Raw genomic sequence first — 18,340 nt, 5'->3', positions numbered from 1 at the left:
ATACGGTACTTAAAAGTTTTAATTGTCTTTGAATGTTTAGTGGTTCGAGAGTTATCAGATATCTAAAATCAGACTTATAACACAGGTTCAAACAAACAGATCCCTGATACCGATAACCATAAGCGCTGAAACACTTCGACTACTAAAATTGGACTTAATTCAATCGTTCTCATTAAATGATTTCCACTGTAATTCGCCACTTAAATATCGCTGACTATTCGTCAATGGACTTATTAAGGAAATGTTGCAAACCTTTGCTTTGCAATTGAAGTGCAATGCTCGGCGACAGGATAACCGCTTATTGACCAATCGAGCAAGCATATGCACATATGCAAATATGCCTTATGAGAGGTGACACGCGGCAATGATTGACAAAACTAAAATAGTAAGAAATATGTGTCTCTCTTAACAATAATCAATAACAAAAGCTGTGTAATTGGAAATGACGACTTGCGCGCGAAGAACGCATGCAACGTATACTTACAAATATGAGTAATGAGGAGTATGGGTAATATGGCAACTGAAACTCGCAACTAGGAACTAGAAATGGCGGTGGCTATAAAAATCAAATGCAATTTATCAACGGATTTCAGTTGGTTTTTAGCGCGTAGCCTTCAAGGATGACTGATCTAGGTGACGTTGTTAGTACCGTAGAGTCTAAAAGATCAACAATAACCCAAATGTACAGTGGTATCGAGCCTACTCTTGCCTCAGCTGGTATATCACACAATATCTGTCAGGTATGTGGCGATCAGAGCTCCGGCAAGCATTACGGTATACTTTGCTGTGACGGCTGTTCTTGTTTCTTCAAGCGTAGCGTACGCAAGGGCACACTCTATACGTGCATCGCCGCAAAAGGCAATTGTATTGTGGATAAAGCACGTCGCAATTGGTGTCCATATTGTCGTTTGCAACGTTGCCTGGCTGTGGGCATGAATGTGACTGCAGTGCAAGAAGAGCGTGGTCCACGCACCCAAGCAGCTGCGGGCAAACATGTCACCGGAAACTCGAAAAGTTTAACGCTACCGCGTTATGCATATACGCACCAGACGTATCGTGCACATTATGCAACGCTGCAGCCAAAACCACACAATGCGGCGCTCACCACCGGCAATGCGGTGAATTTCCAAATACTAGCACAAATCCTAGTCACCTGTCTGCGGCAAGCTAAATGCAACGAGCAATTTCGTACACTCTCACCAGCACAGCAGGAGACCATTTTGAATGCCGTGTGGAATGAGTGCTTTGTGTTGCGCGCCTCGCATTGGTCGCTCGACATCACGGCTATGATTGATGCATGCGGTGATCCGCAATTGCGGCGCGTCATCGCTGAGGCGAAACAGCTGCGCGCCGATGTGATGGAATTGAATTTCCTGGAAACATTAATACTTTGTCGGAAAGGTAAATGGTGTAGAATCTATTTTAAGCGGAGATTGCCTACATATTTGTCAACTTACAGAATTGGCCGTTAGCGCGGAGAATGCAACGCTGTTGGAGAGTTATGCAAATGGCGCTTTGGTTTCGCTGGCACGATACACCATGCAACAATCGAACTGGTTGCGTTTCGGCACACTTCTACTGGGCTTGAGACAATTGACCCAGCGTTATTATGACAGTCTACTCTCATCGCTTTTTCGCACAGTTGTACGAGATATTGTGAAGAACTTGTGAGTTTAATCGTAACGTGATTTTTGTAATATATGAACTTCAAATTTTGAAGATATCGGATGTATGTATGTACAATGGCAAACAAAAAATTCATCGCTTTGTCATATGAATGTTATTTATTCGTCTTATGAAGTAGTGTAATAAAAGTGTTGAATTAACTTGACTTAATAGTGCCTGCACTCTTTCTAGATATATGTGTATGTAGAGGGCTTTTCAATAGGGATGCTGTAAAAGTAGACAACGAATCGAAATTATTAAAATTTACTACCGAAATTTGGAGTCAGTCGCCTCAACTTTAAGAGCGCTACGTCCAATGTATGGTCGTCATAACGGTCCTGTCAGATCAACAATTGGACGTCTGGTTGAAAAATTTTAATCCCCAGGCACAGTACAAAATGTTCCTGTGCCAGTGAGACAAAGAAGTGCCCGTAGTATTGAGAACATTGCTGCCGCTGGCGCATCAATTGGTGAAGACCCAAATCAGTCTCTCACGCGTCGTTTTCAAGCTATGGTGAATTTTGCGAAAACATCTTGGCCTACATCCTTACAAGATCAAATTGATGCAAGAACAGAAGCCATTTAACCACCAGAATAGTTGTATGTTCGTGAATCGGGGTGATCAACAATTTGAAAACGATAGGACGGCGCCACAAGCCACACAGCGAATGTCACAATCGATTTGTTGAAAACTAAGTTTGGAGAAATGGACCAGTCAATTGGGAGTATCGTTCGTGCGATTTAACCCTGTTAGACTCTTTCCTGTGGGGCTACGTCAAGCCAGCGACGATTGATTAACTTCGTACGAATATCGAACGTGAAATTGCTTATGCTTGATAACGGTCGAAAATTGGGTTCAGCGTCTGGACTTTTACAAGTGTGCCCGTGGTGGCCATGAAAAAAAAACGTGTTCCATACATAATGGCAACGTATCTACTTTCACAGGAATAAAGAATTTCATTTATATCCCAAACCGCTTTTGTTTTATTTCAAACTTGTGTAGCGCTCTTGTTGAACCCTTCGGTTCTAGTACTATAAGCTATTTATGACCATAGTAATCGTTTGCTCACTGCGAATATCATAAGAGATGGAACGAGCAGCTGTAGGTGAACTAAAAAACAGACGTTGCACTGGGTAGAAAACAAGGGAATTTCCATCATTATTCTTTTGACCGGTGATTTTGGATTCAATAAAAAATATTTTAAAATGTCTTGTCAGAAAGTAGCTGACAAAACTGTCGAAATTGAAAGACTTGAGCTATTTACTTTATTTTTTTGTTCATTTATTTATTTATCCAATTATATTCGGTTTTAGTTCGAACTATATGAGAGGTTTCATTAACTTTTTGTTACACATACATACATGTAAATTCATACTAAACATTTGTATGGGTTAATTGTGGGCATTGGGAACGGATGTATTTTTGATTTTTTTGTTACTATTTCAGTTTACTTACAACATTTAATAACTGTTGTCATTTTCTTTTACTATTCTGTTCTTGTAAAAACTCAGTGGTATTTGTTTATATCAATTACATGTATCTTTCATAACTAATTAGTTGAAAGTACATATACATATACATATATATTTTTTAATACTTGATATTGTATGCATGTAAATAAGTTTCTGTCTTCTTTATCTGGTAAGTTTGTACCGTTTTAGGTATTTTCAGTTACATCTTTGGCATTACATTCACAAAAGCTAAACAACACATCTCAAATGCTGTGAAATCAAACAATTGTGCTTTTGTCCTTCCATACGATTTCTATACTTAGTACAACAATTACAAAGCTTTATTCAATACATATTTTCATAAATATATGATTATGCACACATATACACATATGTATATCTACGAGTATGTATACGCATATGAAATTTTATTTGGCAAGCGACCGTTTGAGCTTTGACTTTTTCACATTTCTTAAGCTATGTACCATACAAAGATGTCTCTATGTTCCTAGTACATATAAATATATCCTTAATATGTTAAATAATTGCTGATTTTCTATGTTTTCAGACTACACTTTTAGTTTTATATAACTACAAATTACATTACAATTATTATGTTTTAGTAGTAACAACGATTGTCTCTTAAAAAATAAACGTTTTGAAGTCGAGATTTTCACAGAATTTACTCTAATAGATAATGCATATTCTACGTAAAATTCTTCATAAATTGATTTTTCAAGGTCCGAAAGTACAACTTCTGAATTTTGTTTTAATTTTCTTTACCAATAGCAGCTACTAAGATCACGAAAAGTTTGTATATAAAAATATAAAATACTGTTCAGAGGGAGCGATTAATCCATTTACTTTTTTCTTAAAAAGCAAATCAATACTTAAATTGTAGATTAGTTTATGATGCCTTGTTTGTGGCTCATTTTCATGGATATATGATTTACATTCTTGTGCGACCAACAAAATAATGGGGATGTTAAGAACAAATACGACAAAAGAAAGCAGCGAATGAACGCTGAGGATCGCCTAAATGATCACGGGAATTTGAAATCAGGTTTAGCTCTTAATCCTGGAATTATAAATTGAAAGTGTATCTCTTGTTCTCAGAACTCTGTAGCTATAAGTTTCCAACGTCAACTTATATAAGTAGCATGTAGAACACTAATCAGCTTTACTCTACATTTCACAAGTTGGTCCTATATATAATTTAATTTCTTTCACCTCAGATAAATCGTTTGCAGAAATACACCAAAACATCAAAGACACTATTAAAATTATACACTATATTAAATTTATATTTTTATTTGCTAACCACAATCTTTCCGATCTTTCGAAGACTTACTATTCGCCATATAAATTTAAATGATCCATCGATATCATAATCGGTCATATATTTCATCCAAATTGCAATTAGTACCAGAAGCGAATACGATGGTTTCCTTGAATATAGGATACAGATTACCAGATTATCTTAAAGCTGGACGTAGCGCATATACCAACCAACACCACATTAAGTTTTATATTTCAATTCAAGCCCACTCTTATTTAAAATCAACAGGCGGTACACTAAGCTTTCGAATTAATCTTAATACACCCTCGTACTTAAAAAAATGTACTATAATTGCCTGAAATGTGACTAACAATCATTCATCTAAGATACCATACTTCGTAAACATCACGTTTCTTATAGAATCTAGCTGATTTGTACTGCATGGAACTTAAGTTTTTTCCTACACTCTATGTAGTAAAATGGTTGCGAGTATATTTTAAGCAATTCGTCAAGCAGATCAACAAAGTGTGCAAAACAGAATTTATGCTTTCGAAAGACGAGGTTATAACCTAAGCGACACAAAACATAACTACTTAGACTGTAAAAACATCCTGAAAATGCATTTAAAAGTGATCAAACTGTTTTCCACAGTGTTTAACATTATTGGTTTACGGTATAATTACTCGTATTTCATACGAATCAGTCAACCAGTCTTTCACGGCGTTACGGTCAGAACGTCTTAAACTGTGTCCTACCTGCTAAGCAAAGTCTCAACATTCAATGTCAGTTCATTGCGACGAAGTCCACTCTCCTCACCTGGAGTCGTATTGTTCGAATTCGCTGATGCCGTTGTTGTTGCCGTCGAGGCATCGGTGGTGGGACTTTCCGTTACAGCGCCGCTGCCGACGCCCATGTTATAACCGACGCCGTTTAGAGTACGCGATGGCGCTGGCGAGGTAGGCGCTGACAGCAATGCAGCCGCTAATGTCGCCGGCGGTGTTTGTGCCTCAACGGTAGAGGGTGGGCTGCGATTTAGATTGCTATCTAAGCTGCTGTGATGTTGTGAGGATGCAGGCGAAAGTGGTATTTCCTCGATTTTTTCAAGATCTTGAGTGATCGAAGTGGAATTCTGCTTATGCGCACGTGCGAGTGTGCCCTTCGGACTACGCGAGGTTTCATGTAATATCGGTATATCCAGCATAGAGGACTTATTCGTTAGGGTCATTCCAAATGAACCCTGCAAAGAGCTTTGGTGATGTTGATGGTGATGATGATGCTCCGATTTTGATTGCGTATCATCGCGATCGAGACTAAATTGTCGACGTAATAGTCGACTTGAGCCGGGTTTCGAATCGAATTTGACGCTACTGCTGTGTACGCTACCACCGCCAGAGCCAGTACCACCGCCTACGGCGCTACAAACGCCACCACCGCTATACAAGTATTTACCATCGTAGAATTGGGTGAGATTACTTTCACTGGGACTCAGACATTTGTAATGATTGTACGGTGAACTGAGGTCCATCATCTCTTCTATTTTCTTATAGAGGCGCGATGAGGAACCACCTGCCGAGCTCGGTAAACGATTGAAAGTGCCTGGCGTGAGCAAATTCTCAGGTGAGAGTTCGGACATTTTACGTGATTGCGGACTGGCGTTTGGAGTCTTCGCGGGGAAATCTGGACATAAAGTGACATTTGGGCTGATTGTGTTTGTAGAGGTGGAGTCTAGTGAGTATGAGTTCGGCAAGTTCGAAGAACAAATGTCCGCATTGGTGGGTGGTGTAATCTCAACTTTCACCTCGACCGATTCACCGGCCAGCGAGGAAGATTGACTTGAGGAGGGATTGGTGCTGTTGCGTGATTTATTCGCTTGTGCTTTGAGAGTGATCGAGTTGCGGATAAGAGACTCATCGAGACTGAAAACAGCATAGAAAATGTTTGAAAATAGAATTAGTATAGTTGAGAAGATGGACCAGGGATGACAGATTTTTACAATTTGACTTGGAACACTCACCCGTGTGACTCACTGAGTAAGCATATTAAAGTAAACATATTTTAAATAAATATGATTTTTAATAAAACTGTTAAGCTAATTAGCCTTTATACTTACCCAATTGGTGGCGGTGCAGGCAATGGCTTATCAAACCCTTTCTTTCCCAACAGCCAAAAAGTGTTCATCATTCCTTTTCCCTTTATTTCAATTAGTCCGCGCTGTTCTATTGTATAACCACCGCGCGCTTCCAAGCGATCTCGTGTCTCTTGCGACATATGTATGCGCCAAGAGGAGCCTTCAAGAAAGCAAGAAAAACATAAGTGGAATAACTTGTACACTTCTGAGGAAATTCTTACCCGTTGACTCCATACGCGACGCTGTATTCACCGTATCGCCGAATAGACAGTAACGCGGCATTGTAAGTCCCACCACACCTGCACAGCAGGGCCCTGTGTGTAATCCAATGCGTAATTGCAACGGTACACCGGGTAAATGCTTGACATTAAAACGTCCGCTTTGATGTAGCAGATCCAGTGCCATTGTGGCAATTTGTTCCGCATGATCAGGTATTTTCACTGGCAAGCCACTAACAACCATGTAAGCATCGCCAATTGTTTCCACCTACCGAATATTATAAGCAAGAAATACAACTAAATAGATATACAAAATTGGATCTTTTTCCGCTTACCTTGTACACATTGTAAGCGTTGATAGTCGCATCGAAAATTGTGTATAGATCATTCAGTAGATCCACAACCTGTACGGGACTACAGTGTGCAGCAATCGTTGTAAAACCCACGATGTCGCTAAAATAGATGGTAACGTCGGAGAATTCCTCCGGTTCGACGGCCAACCCCATTTTCAACTTTTCCGCCACCGAACTGCGGGTGAAAAAAAAGAGACGCCCAACAGAGCGAGAGAGAGGAATTATTTATATACCATTGTTGGGTGTTGCATGCCTATATTCCTTACCTGGGTAGCATGCGATTTAATAACTGTTCAGTTTTCTTCCTCTCAATATCCAATTGATCTGTGCGCTCACGTATCAGCTCCTCTAAGTTATTCGAATACTTTTCGAGCATTTGAAACATTGTGTCGACGAAATTCACCTTACGTCCGTGATTGAGCATTTTAAAGCGTTCGTAAACGCTGATAAATTTAACAACAAACGAAGAATATTATTCATGGCACATCATTAAGGTTGTCATCAACAGCCGGCGTGCAAAGTAATACGTCAGCGCGGTAAATGGGTGAAGAAAAAAGGCAAAGTAAATAAATAGAAAAGTGAAACATAGCATACATAAAATCAATATAGGCAGAATGCTACAAAGTATATTTATAGGCCTCCCTTACTGTTCATTAATCCAGATGGGCAGTTATGTATATATAAATCTTTGTGTTATACTCACGAATTAAAGTCGGGCCGCATGTCCGGCTGCTCAGCCCAGCACTGACGCATAATGTTGATGGCCTCTGGCGGTGCTGCCCCCTTCGACACAGAAGGCCGTATCAGTGGCGGTGGCTTTTTAATCTTCGCTATTATTTCGTCCGGCGATAGCGACAGCATACAGTAGGGCTCGCCGCGTACCACCACCTCCTGCATGATGATGCCAAACGAATAGACGTCACCCATTTGTGTGCCCAATACGCGGCCATGGTGATGATGATTGGTTTTCATTGAACGCAACAATTCCGGCGCTGTCCACAAAAGTTCCTTAGCGGTGCGTGTGGGTGGCAGCAGGTTCTGCGATTCATAGAATGATGGCAGAACATAATCGGTTATTTTCAGTACCCAACGCGCGTCCACAACACAATTGCGCGACGTTAATGTGCCGTGCACGCGCAGGGGTGAGGTGTGCAGATAGCGCATACCGCGCACCAAATCCGTCAACAAACTGAGACGAAAACTCCAATCCAATTTGATTTCGTCCATGATGAGCACATCTTGCAGCGAACCGCGTGAACAGTAATCGAACACCATAGCTGTGCGATTCGGATCGGATAGCCAACCTAGCAGGCGAAAAATGGCAAAAAAATGCAGCAAATAATAGTCAGAGCAAAAAAAGTTTTCAAACAAAGTTTTAATTGAAAATGACGCAGCCAAAAGTATTTATTACTCACCAATTAAGGGGTTAATGTTCTCGTGTCGCATGCCGTGCGCTACCACCAACAGATCCATGGCCTTGGCCTTTAACTCAGTCGAGCCGTTCAAGGGTATCTCTTTGAGTTGCACCAAATCACCATTGTAGCGTGCACGCATGTCTAGGAGCGCTGGATTGTGACGCGCTAAGCTATTCGTGCCCGATGTCCCTTTGCCGCCATTCGCTGTGGCTGCACCACCTGCTGCGGTGGCTGTGCCGCCACCCGGTATAATTAGGCCAAGATTTTTTAGCGAACCAATTGAACCTTTGAGCAAATCAGGCTTGTCAACTTCGGGGCCACCAAACTCTTGAAGTTGTTGCAGCCAACAGCAAAGCATCGCTTCGATGCCCTCATCAACCTAATTGAAAAGAGTGGGAATAAAAGCTTTCTGCCATTCATACATTTTACGCAACCTCAACATAGAAAGGGTAGTAGTTGAGCTAATTGACCTTTTTTTTTGGAAAACTTCAAATTTGGCACTAATGGTTTTAAGCAAATAGACTCTTAACAATTCGAAATCAGTTCTCCTGGTATTCCGAGTTACATAACCGGATCGGACAGGATTTTTATCTGTATACAACTACAATAATCAAGTTCAAAATATAAAGAATCCGATGGAATTTATTTAAGTTCATGCTTCGTGTAAGAACCTCTCAAATAAGCCGTGATTCTATAAACTCATCCATATGAATGTGTCGATTTTTTAATGAATTTCGAAGAAGTAGATGAGACATGATTCTGGAATTAAAGAGCTTCCGACTTCTCTGTCCATTCTCAAGGTCATCGTAATGTATTTCGGAGTTGAACGTGGATCTACTCAGAATGACCTACAATAGTATTAAACTGTTATCATCGAAACTCAGGACAGTCACTTTATATGGTTCAAGACCTTTTGAGATAAAGTGTATAACTGAACAACAAAATAACTGAAGAAGATGTTTTGCCAATATTAACAGATCCTTCTTTGAACAGGCTTGTGGAACTTTTTTAAGGTTTTAGAAAATTAAATCGAATACCATTCAACTGTGAGGTATGGATGGATTAAAGAACAAGTACCAGGAGGTGAATGACAGCTCAACAAAGCTTGTCTTTCAGAGGACAATTAGATTAAAAAAGTTCTTTGGTGTCTGTCGAATTCTCATGAGAATTAAGAGAAAATAATAGTCAGGAGTATATTTCACTGCTATATTAAGGACTTTATATCAGTTAGAATAATATGGATATCTAAGATTTCCAAATATAATGTACTATAAGAAGATATTACTTTGAAAGGTCTTCGAAATTATATTGCTATTAAGCTCTATATGTTTTTCGTATTATAGGCAGAGAAAGTTCTAATTTTTTTATACGTAAATGCAGATTTAAACCCATTTAACCCGCCACAATATCAAATTTAATGCAAAGTGTATATCTCAAGCATTTTAAGCCGCCATAAACGTAGTAAATAAGAGCTTTACTCACCCTACGTGAGTCGACTGGAAAGACAAAGTCATCAGCGGAGAGTACAATTTTGTTGGGTCCTTTCGAGAGGCGCTTACGCAGAAAGTAATTCCTGAAAGTATAAAAATAATTGGATAATTAGCGCGGAACTTAAGCTGCGGTCACATAATTTCTGCTGCTCCTTTTATTAGTAAGGCTAACCGAAAATATGTATTGAGTAAGCATACGAATAAACATAATCTGCACTTCGTGGTTACTCAAAAATGTCTTAAAAATTACTGCCATCCACTTGAGAGCGCGGCGCGAATACGAGCGCTGAGCCATTGTTTCTTGCACTCGAGACTTTGCGCCTATATATTAACCTGCCATTTGCAATGATAGTCGCGTGTTTGTGTGTGCGTGTGCAACGTTAACATCGTGCTATATAATGCACCAAGAAAATGAAGCAAGAAAAAAATAACGGTAGTTAAAGCTTTGGAATTATATTAATGAACTGCGCTAAAGTTTCACGCGCAGCCATAATAATTCAGCGTGGTAGACCTCTACAGTGAAGCATAGTAACAGCAGATTAGTCATTAACTCGGTTGCTTTGTCTGCTTAATCTTGCTGTGTGCGAGATACCACTACACAACTACAAACATATGACACAGATACATATACAAACACTCATACACATGCTCATATGTATATGTGTATACGTGAATGGTGCACCAACTTTGTTCGCTTGCTTTTGTTATTAAGTCCGAGTTTTTTTTTTGTAATTTTTTCTACTTTTCTTTGCTTTTTTATACCTTATTACTATAGTACGTGCCACTTGACTCCGTGCCACTGGCTCCGCTTCTCATTATGTACAAGTTTGTTATCGCTTAGCGGTCCTTTTATGGCTTTGTGTATCATTTAATTGCGGCTGCTGGATATTTACGATAGTGTTTGTAGTTGATCAAAATGTTAGTAAAGTCGCTTCATTGCCTTTTACACAGTTAAATAGTAGCTAAATGATGCTGCATAGCTAAATAGCTGGCATACATATCGCTAGCGTTTGCTGCTTGATTTCTAAGTTTCTGGTAATTGGTACACATAAACTGTTATATTATGGTGTTTAAACAGCGTTGACTAAGCATTAAAATGAAGGCGCTAGCAATTGAACTGTGACCATTTAATTACACCGTTTTATTATCAGTTGTGGTGGGGGGTACTTCAAGACTACATATGTATATGTAGGTAAGTAATGAGTATATTCAGTTTATGACATGGTTGATTTTGTAGTATGGCTAAGATTTGGTGCTGGAGAATGAACTAAGCCCTTCTCTAAATCAGAATTATAACCAATATAATAAAATTAATATCGGATTTATACTCTTCTTGTAAAAAAATTTTTTCCCCGATTATTGTTCAGATATTTCACGTATTGGCCAATAATTAAATATAATTATTATCTTGTGGATGCACACGGCCAACACTAAGCCAATACTTATATATGGATTAGTGGTTTGGAGGCCAGCACCAAAGAAACAATACAATACAGAAAATTTAATGAAATACAGAGAGCATCCTATGCAGGGGTTACTTTTGGTGGGTGGCTTTTGCATCAGCCTCCTATAGGTACCCATGATATTCTATGTAAAAGCTAATAAACCAGATTACCTTCTCCCAAATTTAGATTTTAGGTCTTACTTCCAGGTGAGGATACCCCCTAGACGAGAATAGAGAAGAGACTTAATACGGGAGGAAAATATCTTCTCAGTATACATACACCGACGGGTCCTAAATGGATTGCGGAGTAGGCACAGTTGTATATTTCAAGCGGAAGTATTGGGCTTGGAGAAGGTCTATGAAGCTTTATTAGCTAACTACGAGCGGATACATAAAGCAATAATATACATAGATATTCAAGCAACGCTCCTGGGCTGGTCGTCGCCATTGACCAACTCCAGTATAGTCCATAGCTGTAAAAAGGCATTGACCTCCCTAGAAGACAAATTACAACTAGACTTAATCTCGGTTCCCTGCCACAGGAACATTTTCGGTAACGAAAAAGCAGACGAGTTGGCAAAGGCAGGAGCCTTTCTGGACGAATCCGAAGCAGAGTTAATGCCCACTATGATCGATCAAAAGAGACCTCAACTCACAATTGAGAACAGATGGAAAAATTCAACCAAATGCAAAATAACTAGACTGATATGGCCAAAATATGATAAGACAAGTACTAGGGTCTTATTAAATAGGTCAAGAAAAAGAATTACAGCTACTATAACGGAGCATTGGTCATTTGGAGAACATGCAATAAAAATGGACATGCCCTACAATAACATTTGCCACGGCTGTGAACTAGAAGGGAATAAGGAAACACATTTTCACTTTCTCTGTGAATGCTCAGTCTTATCGCAGATCCGACACAGTACAGTTGGAATTCATCAGGCGTCCAACCTTGAATGGATGTCTACTAAAAGCGTATCTAGTGCTAATTGAATAAATAAAATATACATATGGCTGCACTCCTACCTACTAGTGATGAGTGATATTGCTATTTTTGAATCACTGTGATTTCAGTGATTGCTATTTTAAATTACTGTGATTTTATATTGCTATTGCGATCACAACAAACAAAAACGAATTTATGAGAATTTATACTCCAATACAATATCCAAAATTTACCTGCTTTTGTAATCACAATTAATTAATTAATAAATTTTAGGTACGTCTAACTGCTTTTGTACCGTACCCAAAATTATCAAAATCACAACTAAAATTTCTACTGTGATCACCGAACAGTGATTGCTACTTTCGAACTGATATTGTTACTAAACAGTGATTGCTACTTTCGAACTGATATTATTACTGAACTGTGATTGCTACTGAACTGTGAGTGCTACTGAACAGTGATTGTTACTTTTCGAACTGCTAGTGCTACAGTGATCGAATTAGAATTACTGAACTCGTATATGTACTGTGATCGAACAAAAACACTGAACACTATAGCTACTGTGATCGAACTCAAATTACTGAACAGCAATTGCGATTGTAAATCACTGATATTTACAAAAATTTATCACAGTTGCTATATGTGATTTTTCAATCACAGTGAAAAAATCACCGGTAGTGAAATATCGCTCATCACTACTACCTACCTACCAGCCTACCTACCTAATACTCTTAAGCACTAATTATATATTTGGTTGTTGTTAGATATATGTATATTTTCTTTTAAATGAAATTACGTTAATAATATTTTAACCTTGTAGAAGCCACCAATAAATGTCTCGCTAATTTTTACTCTTCAAATGTGTAAAAATCATTTCGACCGAATTGAAATGTTGATTATGAAACCGCTTCCTTAATAAATCTCAAATTCAAGCTAAACAAATAACTGTAATATAAAAAACCAGTATGGTTTCATATCAACTATATTCTGTGTAATATTCGCTGAATTGCATCGAATTGCGAGGAATAAACGCCAACTTTAAACTCTCCCCACTGATTTCGCACTAAATATTCATTTTTGTGGCTATTAAACAAAGTTTTACTGCCAATTTCAGCGTAGTGCGTATACTCGTGTCAATTTCTCCGCTAATAAAATCCGAAAGTTTACACATTTCAGTATACCCATGTGGGTGCAGGCACGCGGTTGTGTCATACGGATGTGTGTGGAGCACGCGTATTTACAAATACTTACTGCAGATGTTGCACATGTTCAAACACAGTTGCATGTGAGATGTTTACACGTATAAAATATGCAGCAACATGCAACATGGATGTTGTATACGGATATGTGTATATAAAGAGCTTAATTTCTTTTAATTGGTGTGATTTTTAAAGCTTCGTGCAGCGCTTCATATATTGCCAAAGGTGTTTCTGTTTTATATGGTATCTGTGAATTTAACAATATGTCCACAACTTTTTGATGTGAAAAAATTTACTGATAGTTGTCGAATATCAATGGCAATCAACAATGTTTTGTCTACTTCATCTTATAAAAATAATGTTTGAAGTTTTCAAAACTCAAAACTTTTCGCTTTTATTACTATATTATAAATTCACCTGTCGAAACCGTATTTCAATTCAGCGTTTCAAATCAAATTCCTCAATTAGAATTAGAACAAATACGCATAATCAGTGCGCAAGATATTGAAGAATACGCAAGAATATTGAGAAAACACCAAAAGTTCTGCAAAGTTGCTGAGCTGGTTTGAGAAGTAAAGAACTTAGTTGAGTCTCGACTTTGAAAGTCATGACTTTGCTTAAATGCGCTTATTTATTACGATACAATTAAGTGTTAATGTTGTGGGAACTTTGATGAACTTCAATTCCAGCTTGTTATTATGCTACATTTACGCCCACGGCACTTGTTTAGCACTTTCATTCATTCACCATAGTGGCCGAATGCTCATTACTGTAATAAGTCAGCGTTGGTCAATTACTAATTTAATTATTTACTTGTCATAGCTGTACTGGCTTTCTGTTTGTAGTTGGGCTTATTTTATTAATTCTTTAATTTGGTTAAACGCAAGTGAAGTCGAGCGAAGCCTTCGTATTAGAATTGGGTGAGAGCGTAATAAATATGCCATAATCAATTACTTACAGACATTAGGTGGGCATGATATCGTGGGAGATTATAATTATGTGTAGATGAATTTTGTTGTGCGGATTATTATTACTCATACGAATATTTTGTAACAAAATAATTTGAGTACTAAAATTTAGAGTGAGTGTATCGTATCATGAGGAAATATTCAGATAGTGATAGTACATGTTTGCTCAAACAGAAATATATGATGAAGTGATTAAACGTTAATAAAATAAAATGAATTTCGCACTCGTTTATATTGACTCGTTTATATAAATCGATGTGATGATTTTGAAAATATAGTGAAATCGCAATTATTATTTTTAAGAGTTTCAAAGAAAAGGGAGATCCATTTCGAGGTTCTCTACTTCGAAAAAAAAAAAACAGAGAAAATTCAAATTTAATGGGGAATGTTTATTATCAGTCTAAAAAACATTATTTGGCATTTATTTTTTTTAAATTATCTCAGGAAATGGTCTTACGGTGCGATCTTCCACGGTCTTTGTGATTCTATTCTCAAAATATTCTCTCAATAAATCCATTGACTGATGCGATGTGTGGGAAGTGGCGCATTATTTTTGAAAGCAAATGTCACCGATATCATGAGCTTAAATTTCAGGCATCAAATAGTCTGCTATCGTGGCGCCATTGACAGTTACCTCATCGCTGACCAGAATTTGATTCGAAAAGTCGGATCTTCTTGGAATTCTTCAAGAGCCCCTAGAACGAAGCTATGTCACTTGGGAACGTCGAGCGGCTTCATTTCTTGCAAAAGCTGTATTTTGTATGCTTTAAATTTAAGATCTCGACAGTAAGTAGTTCCATACGTCAGTCCGAGTTGTTGCGAACGGCGCCGAATCGACTCTCCACTTCATCTTCGTGTACACTCTCAGCTACGGCTGTTACATTTTCTTCTCTGCGTGCTGGATGTGGTCGTTCGAATATTATCCAATAATGAATGGTGGGTCTCTAGGTGGGTGATGGTGTTGCAAATAGTATGCTCAGTAGGCCGATTATATTGACCATAAGTTGAGCGAAGCGCGCGAAATACATTATTTACAGAACTTGAATTTTCGTAATAAAGTTGAACAATTTGTAAACGTTGTTCAGGCATAAGTCCTTTCATGATGATATGCCAAACAATACTGAACAAAAATAACATGACAGCTTGACATGACTCACGCGTGATCTGCACAAAAAAGGCTATTGCAACAAAAAGTACCTCTACTTAGATCCCTCGATACATTATTTTACGACCCAACTGGATATTACCGACGTTTTCATGTGCCTTTCTGAATTCAGGTAAGAAATACACTACTAACAAGCTTGAAAAAGTCATACTACCTTCATTGTTAAAACTATTTATTTTAAATCTACGAAGTAAGTATATATGTTAAAGTAACTCATATGCAACAAATTACAAGACTACCTCTAACAAATTGCTATCACTTTGCACCCAATTAAAATAATGTGGAACTCATTAAGCTAATTTAAACTAAAATGAGCATATATAATTACAGCTTAATGCCATGAATGGGAATATGCAACTTACCTCATTGCTATGCCGGCAGCCACGCTTGCGGCCACAATAATCAAAAGCAATCCAATGCAAATGGCCACAATTGTCCAGCAGATAGCGCCGCATTGCCAAAGCTGCGCTGTGCTGACCAGCAGCCATTCGTCGTAGCCCGGCTGTAAGGAATGTGTAATGTAGGTGTTGGAATTGATTTCATGCTGCTCTAGAATCAATAGTGGACGCCATTTGATTGAGTCCATTGATGCTGTTGACTCTGTATCCGCCGCTGAATTGATGGTGTCAGTTTTGACACCACTATTGAAGTCAAGCATAGCCGCATTTGTGGCTACGCTGCTCTTGTTGTTATTATTGTGGTTATTATTGTTGGCAGTCGCATTTTCATGCACCACATCCAATACTATGAAATCATACTTGGGCATTTGCGCGCTAATAACGCCAGCTGGCGTGTCAATGTCACCGGCATTTCCGTTGCGATTTTCAGTGAGTTTCGTGGTCGACACGTTTACTTGCTTTTTTTTGGTCGGGTTTGGTTTTGTGGCCAGCGCCGCTAGCTGTTGCCGTATGCTGGTTATTATAAAATCGTAAAAGTGAAAAAAGTCTATAAAATTTCGTAAATTGGCAATGCGCGCTTGCTCGGCGCGACTGTGTCCGGCGACCGGATGTATGTGACATAGTTGTTTCAGTAATGTTCGCAGCTGTTGCAGCACTTTGCCGTTGCGTGTAGTATTTTTATTGTCTTTGTGATTTTGTTGCAAGAACTGCACGCAGCGTGCCGTTACATTCTCGATATTCGGACAAATCTCAACGAAATTAAGTCCACTCAGCTGTGGACACTCATCGAAGGCCGCCAAGGTGTCACGCGTCGGGCGCACAGTTGTTGTGCTTGTCGTTGTGGTGGCTGGTTTCTCATTATCACCCACGAATGCCTCCGCAGCCATGGCCTCTTCGTGCTCTTGCAGTGCACGTGTAACGGAGCTATCCAAGTGCATTGGCCAATTGAGCATGCCTGTCTCGGGGCCCCGCTTGCCATCGTTGGTCATCGCCTTCCATCGTCGCATTTGGCGGAAATTCTGCACCAAACCAATGCCGTTGTCTTCGAAGGCGACCTTCAAGAAGTAGCGATACTTATCGCTCAGCACTGTGAGTAGCAGCAAATTGGACATTAGTTCGGCGCTACCGTTAATGCGCGCCAAATTCTTGTAGAAATTATTCTCCGCGTTGAATGACGTGGCCACCACATCTATGAGCAGCACTTTGGTGTGTTGCAGGCCCACCAACTGCGTGAGCAGTTGTAATGTGCTGGCATCGTTCATGTCCGCGGTGATGATAATGGCTGTAAACGGATATAAGTAAAAAAAAATTTGAGAGAGTCGACAGCATGATAAAATGGTATTTATGTAATTTGTATGTTTCAAATATCGAAAATTTATTTAAAGGAATACGTAAACCATACTTATATGTCATATGTGTCAATGACCCAAAACACTTACCTTTACCAATTTTATCCTGTGCTTGCAGGTCACGTATATCGTCGGCAATTTCAATTTTATACGGTACATGCAAGTTTGCCGCTATGGCGAGTGGCATACCCCAATTTTCATCTGCAACAAAAAGCAATAGTAAATAAAGCCCATATATGCATGTTGTATGTGTGGCACACATCAAATTAATATTATTATATATAGATTGCAGTGGCGCAGCAGAGGAGGTAGCGGTAGATTCATGGCAAATGAAATTAAACGATACAACTGGGATGTCGCATAAAAGCTTTGTTCAATGGCCGCAATGGGAAAACATTCCATTAGAGGTCCATTCTCCGAAATGCATATGTTTACAAAGAGTCGTTTGGAGGTTATTTTAAAATGTAAAAGGAATTAATGGCTGCTTATAGTATATATGGTATGCAGAAGGTATACAATAAGTGAGAGTGAATCGAATCAGTATGTAATTAAAGCGTACTTCAGTTGCATATTGTGCCACTGGTGGAAATATTTAAATTTTTATTTCTAAAAAAATTATGTATTTTTTGGTTTGAAAAGTGTTGAATATGAAGGGTATGCTTGCATAAATTTAAAACAATATAGTTTTTTTTTCTTAAAAATCATTGTCAATTCTGTTAAAATCTAACGAACATCATGCAAGATAATACTAATTAAGTTTAGGTCAAATAACACCACTTATTATCTATATGTTCTCATGAAAGTACTATAACATCAAAATCTCTGCCTGTGAACTAGCTCCCACTGCAATATATGTATGCACTCACTG

At 38.6% G+C, this 18,340-nt stretch overlaps 2 protein-coding genes across 4 annotated transcripts in view; one reads left to right on the top strand and one right to left on the bottom strand.

The window, feature by feature from the left end:
- Positions 1–620: 620 nt before the first annotated feature.
- LOC105218645 (nuclear receptor subfamily 2 group E member 1) lies at positions 621–1,671 on the top strand. The gene is made up of 2 exons (XM_011194363.3): positions 621–1,401; positions 1,460–1,671. The coding sequence occupies exons 1-2, from the start codon at positions 621–623 to the stop codon at positions 1,669–1,671; spliced, it is 993 nt and encodes a 330-aa protein (XP_011192665.3).
- A 1,262-nt stretch (positions 1,672–2,933) lies between these two features.
- The window catches only part of LOC105218644 (uncharacterized), a 246,005-nt gene continuing 230,598 nt past the window's right edge, over positions 2,934–18,340 (bottom strand). Inside the window, exons 5-15 of one of the 3 annotated variants that reach the window (XM_054225841.1) lie at positions 17,563–17,673; positions 16,088–17,405; positions 9,993–10,083; positions 8,511–8,889; positions 7,799–8,399; positions 7,362–7,538; positions 7,078–7,270; positions 6,746–7,010; positions 6,507–6,684; positions 6,411–6,422; positions 2,935–6,312 (exon numbers count right to left, since the gene is read on the bottom strand). In XM_054225841.1, the coding sequence (XP_054081816.1) occupies positions 5,148–6,312; positions 6,411–6,422; positions 6,507–6,684; positions 6,746–7,010; positions 7,078–7,270; positions 7,362–7,538; positions 7,799–8,399; positions 8,511–8,889; positions 9,993–10,083; positions 16,088–17,405; positions 17,563–17,673 (4,490 nt within the window). In that variant the 3' untranslated portion in view covers positions 2,935–5,147. Of the gene's footprint in view, positions 6,313–6,410; positions 6,423–6,506; positions 6,685–6,745; positions 7,011–7,077; positions 7,271–7,361; positions 7,539–7,798; positions 8,400–8,510; positions 8,890–9,992; positions 10,084–16,087; positions 17,406–17,562; positions 17,674–18,340 lie in introns of all 3 variants that reach the window. The other 2 variants (XM_054225843.1, XM_054225842.1) reach the window with 2 other exon arrangements.

Source organism: Zeugodacus cucurbitae, chromosome 2 (assembly GCF_028554725.1).
Source record: "Zeugodacus cucurbitae isolate PBARC_wt_2022May chromosome 2, idZeuCucr1.2, whole genome shotgun sequence".
NCBI lineage: Eukaryota > Metazoa > Arthropoda > Insecta > Diptera > Tephritidae > Zeugodacus > Zeugodacus cucurbitae.
Note: the sequence above shows the minus strand (reverse complement) of the source record. Positions and strands in the feature narration are given on the sequence as shown.

Coding starts and splice junctions, on each gene's coding strand:
- LOC105218645 (XM_011194363.3), top strand. CDS start 621: ATGACTGATCTAGGTGACGTTGTTAGTACCGTAGAGTCTAAAAGATCA. Junction 1,402..1,459: donor ATTAATACTTTGTCGGAAAG/GTAAATGGTGTA, acceptor GTCAACTTACAG/AATTGGCCGTTAGCGCGGAG.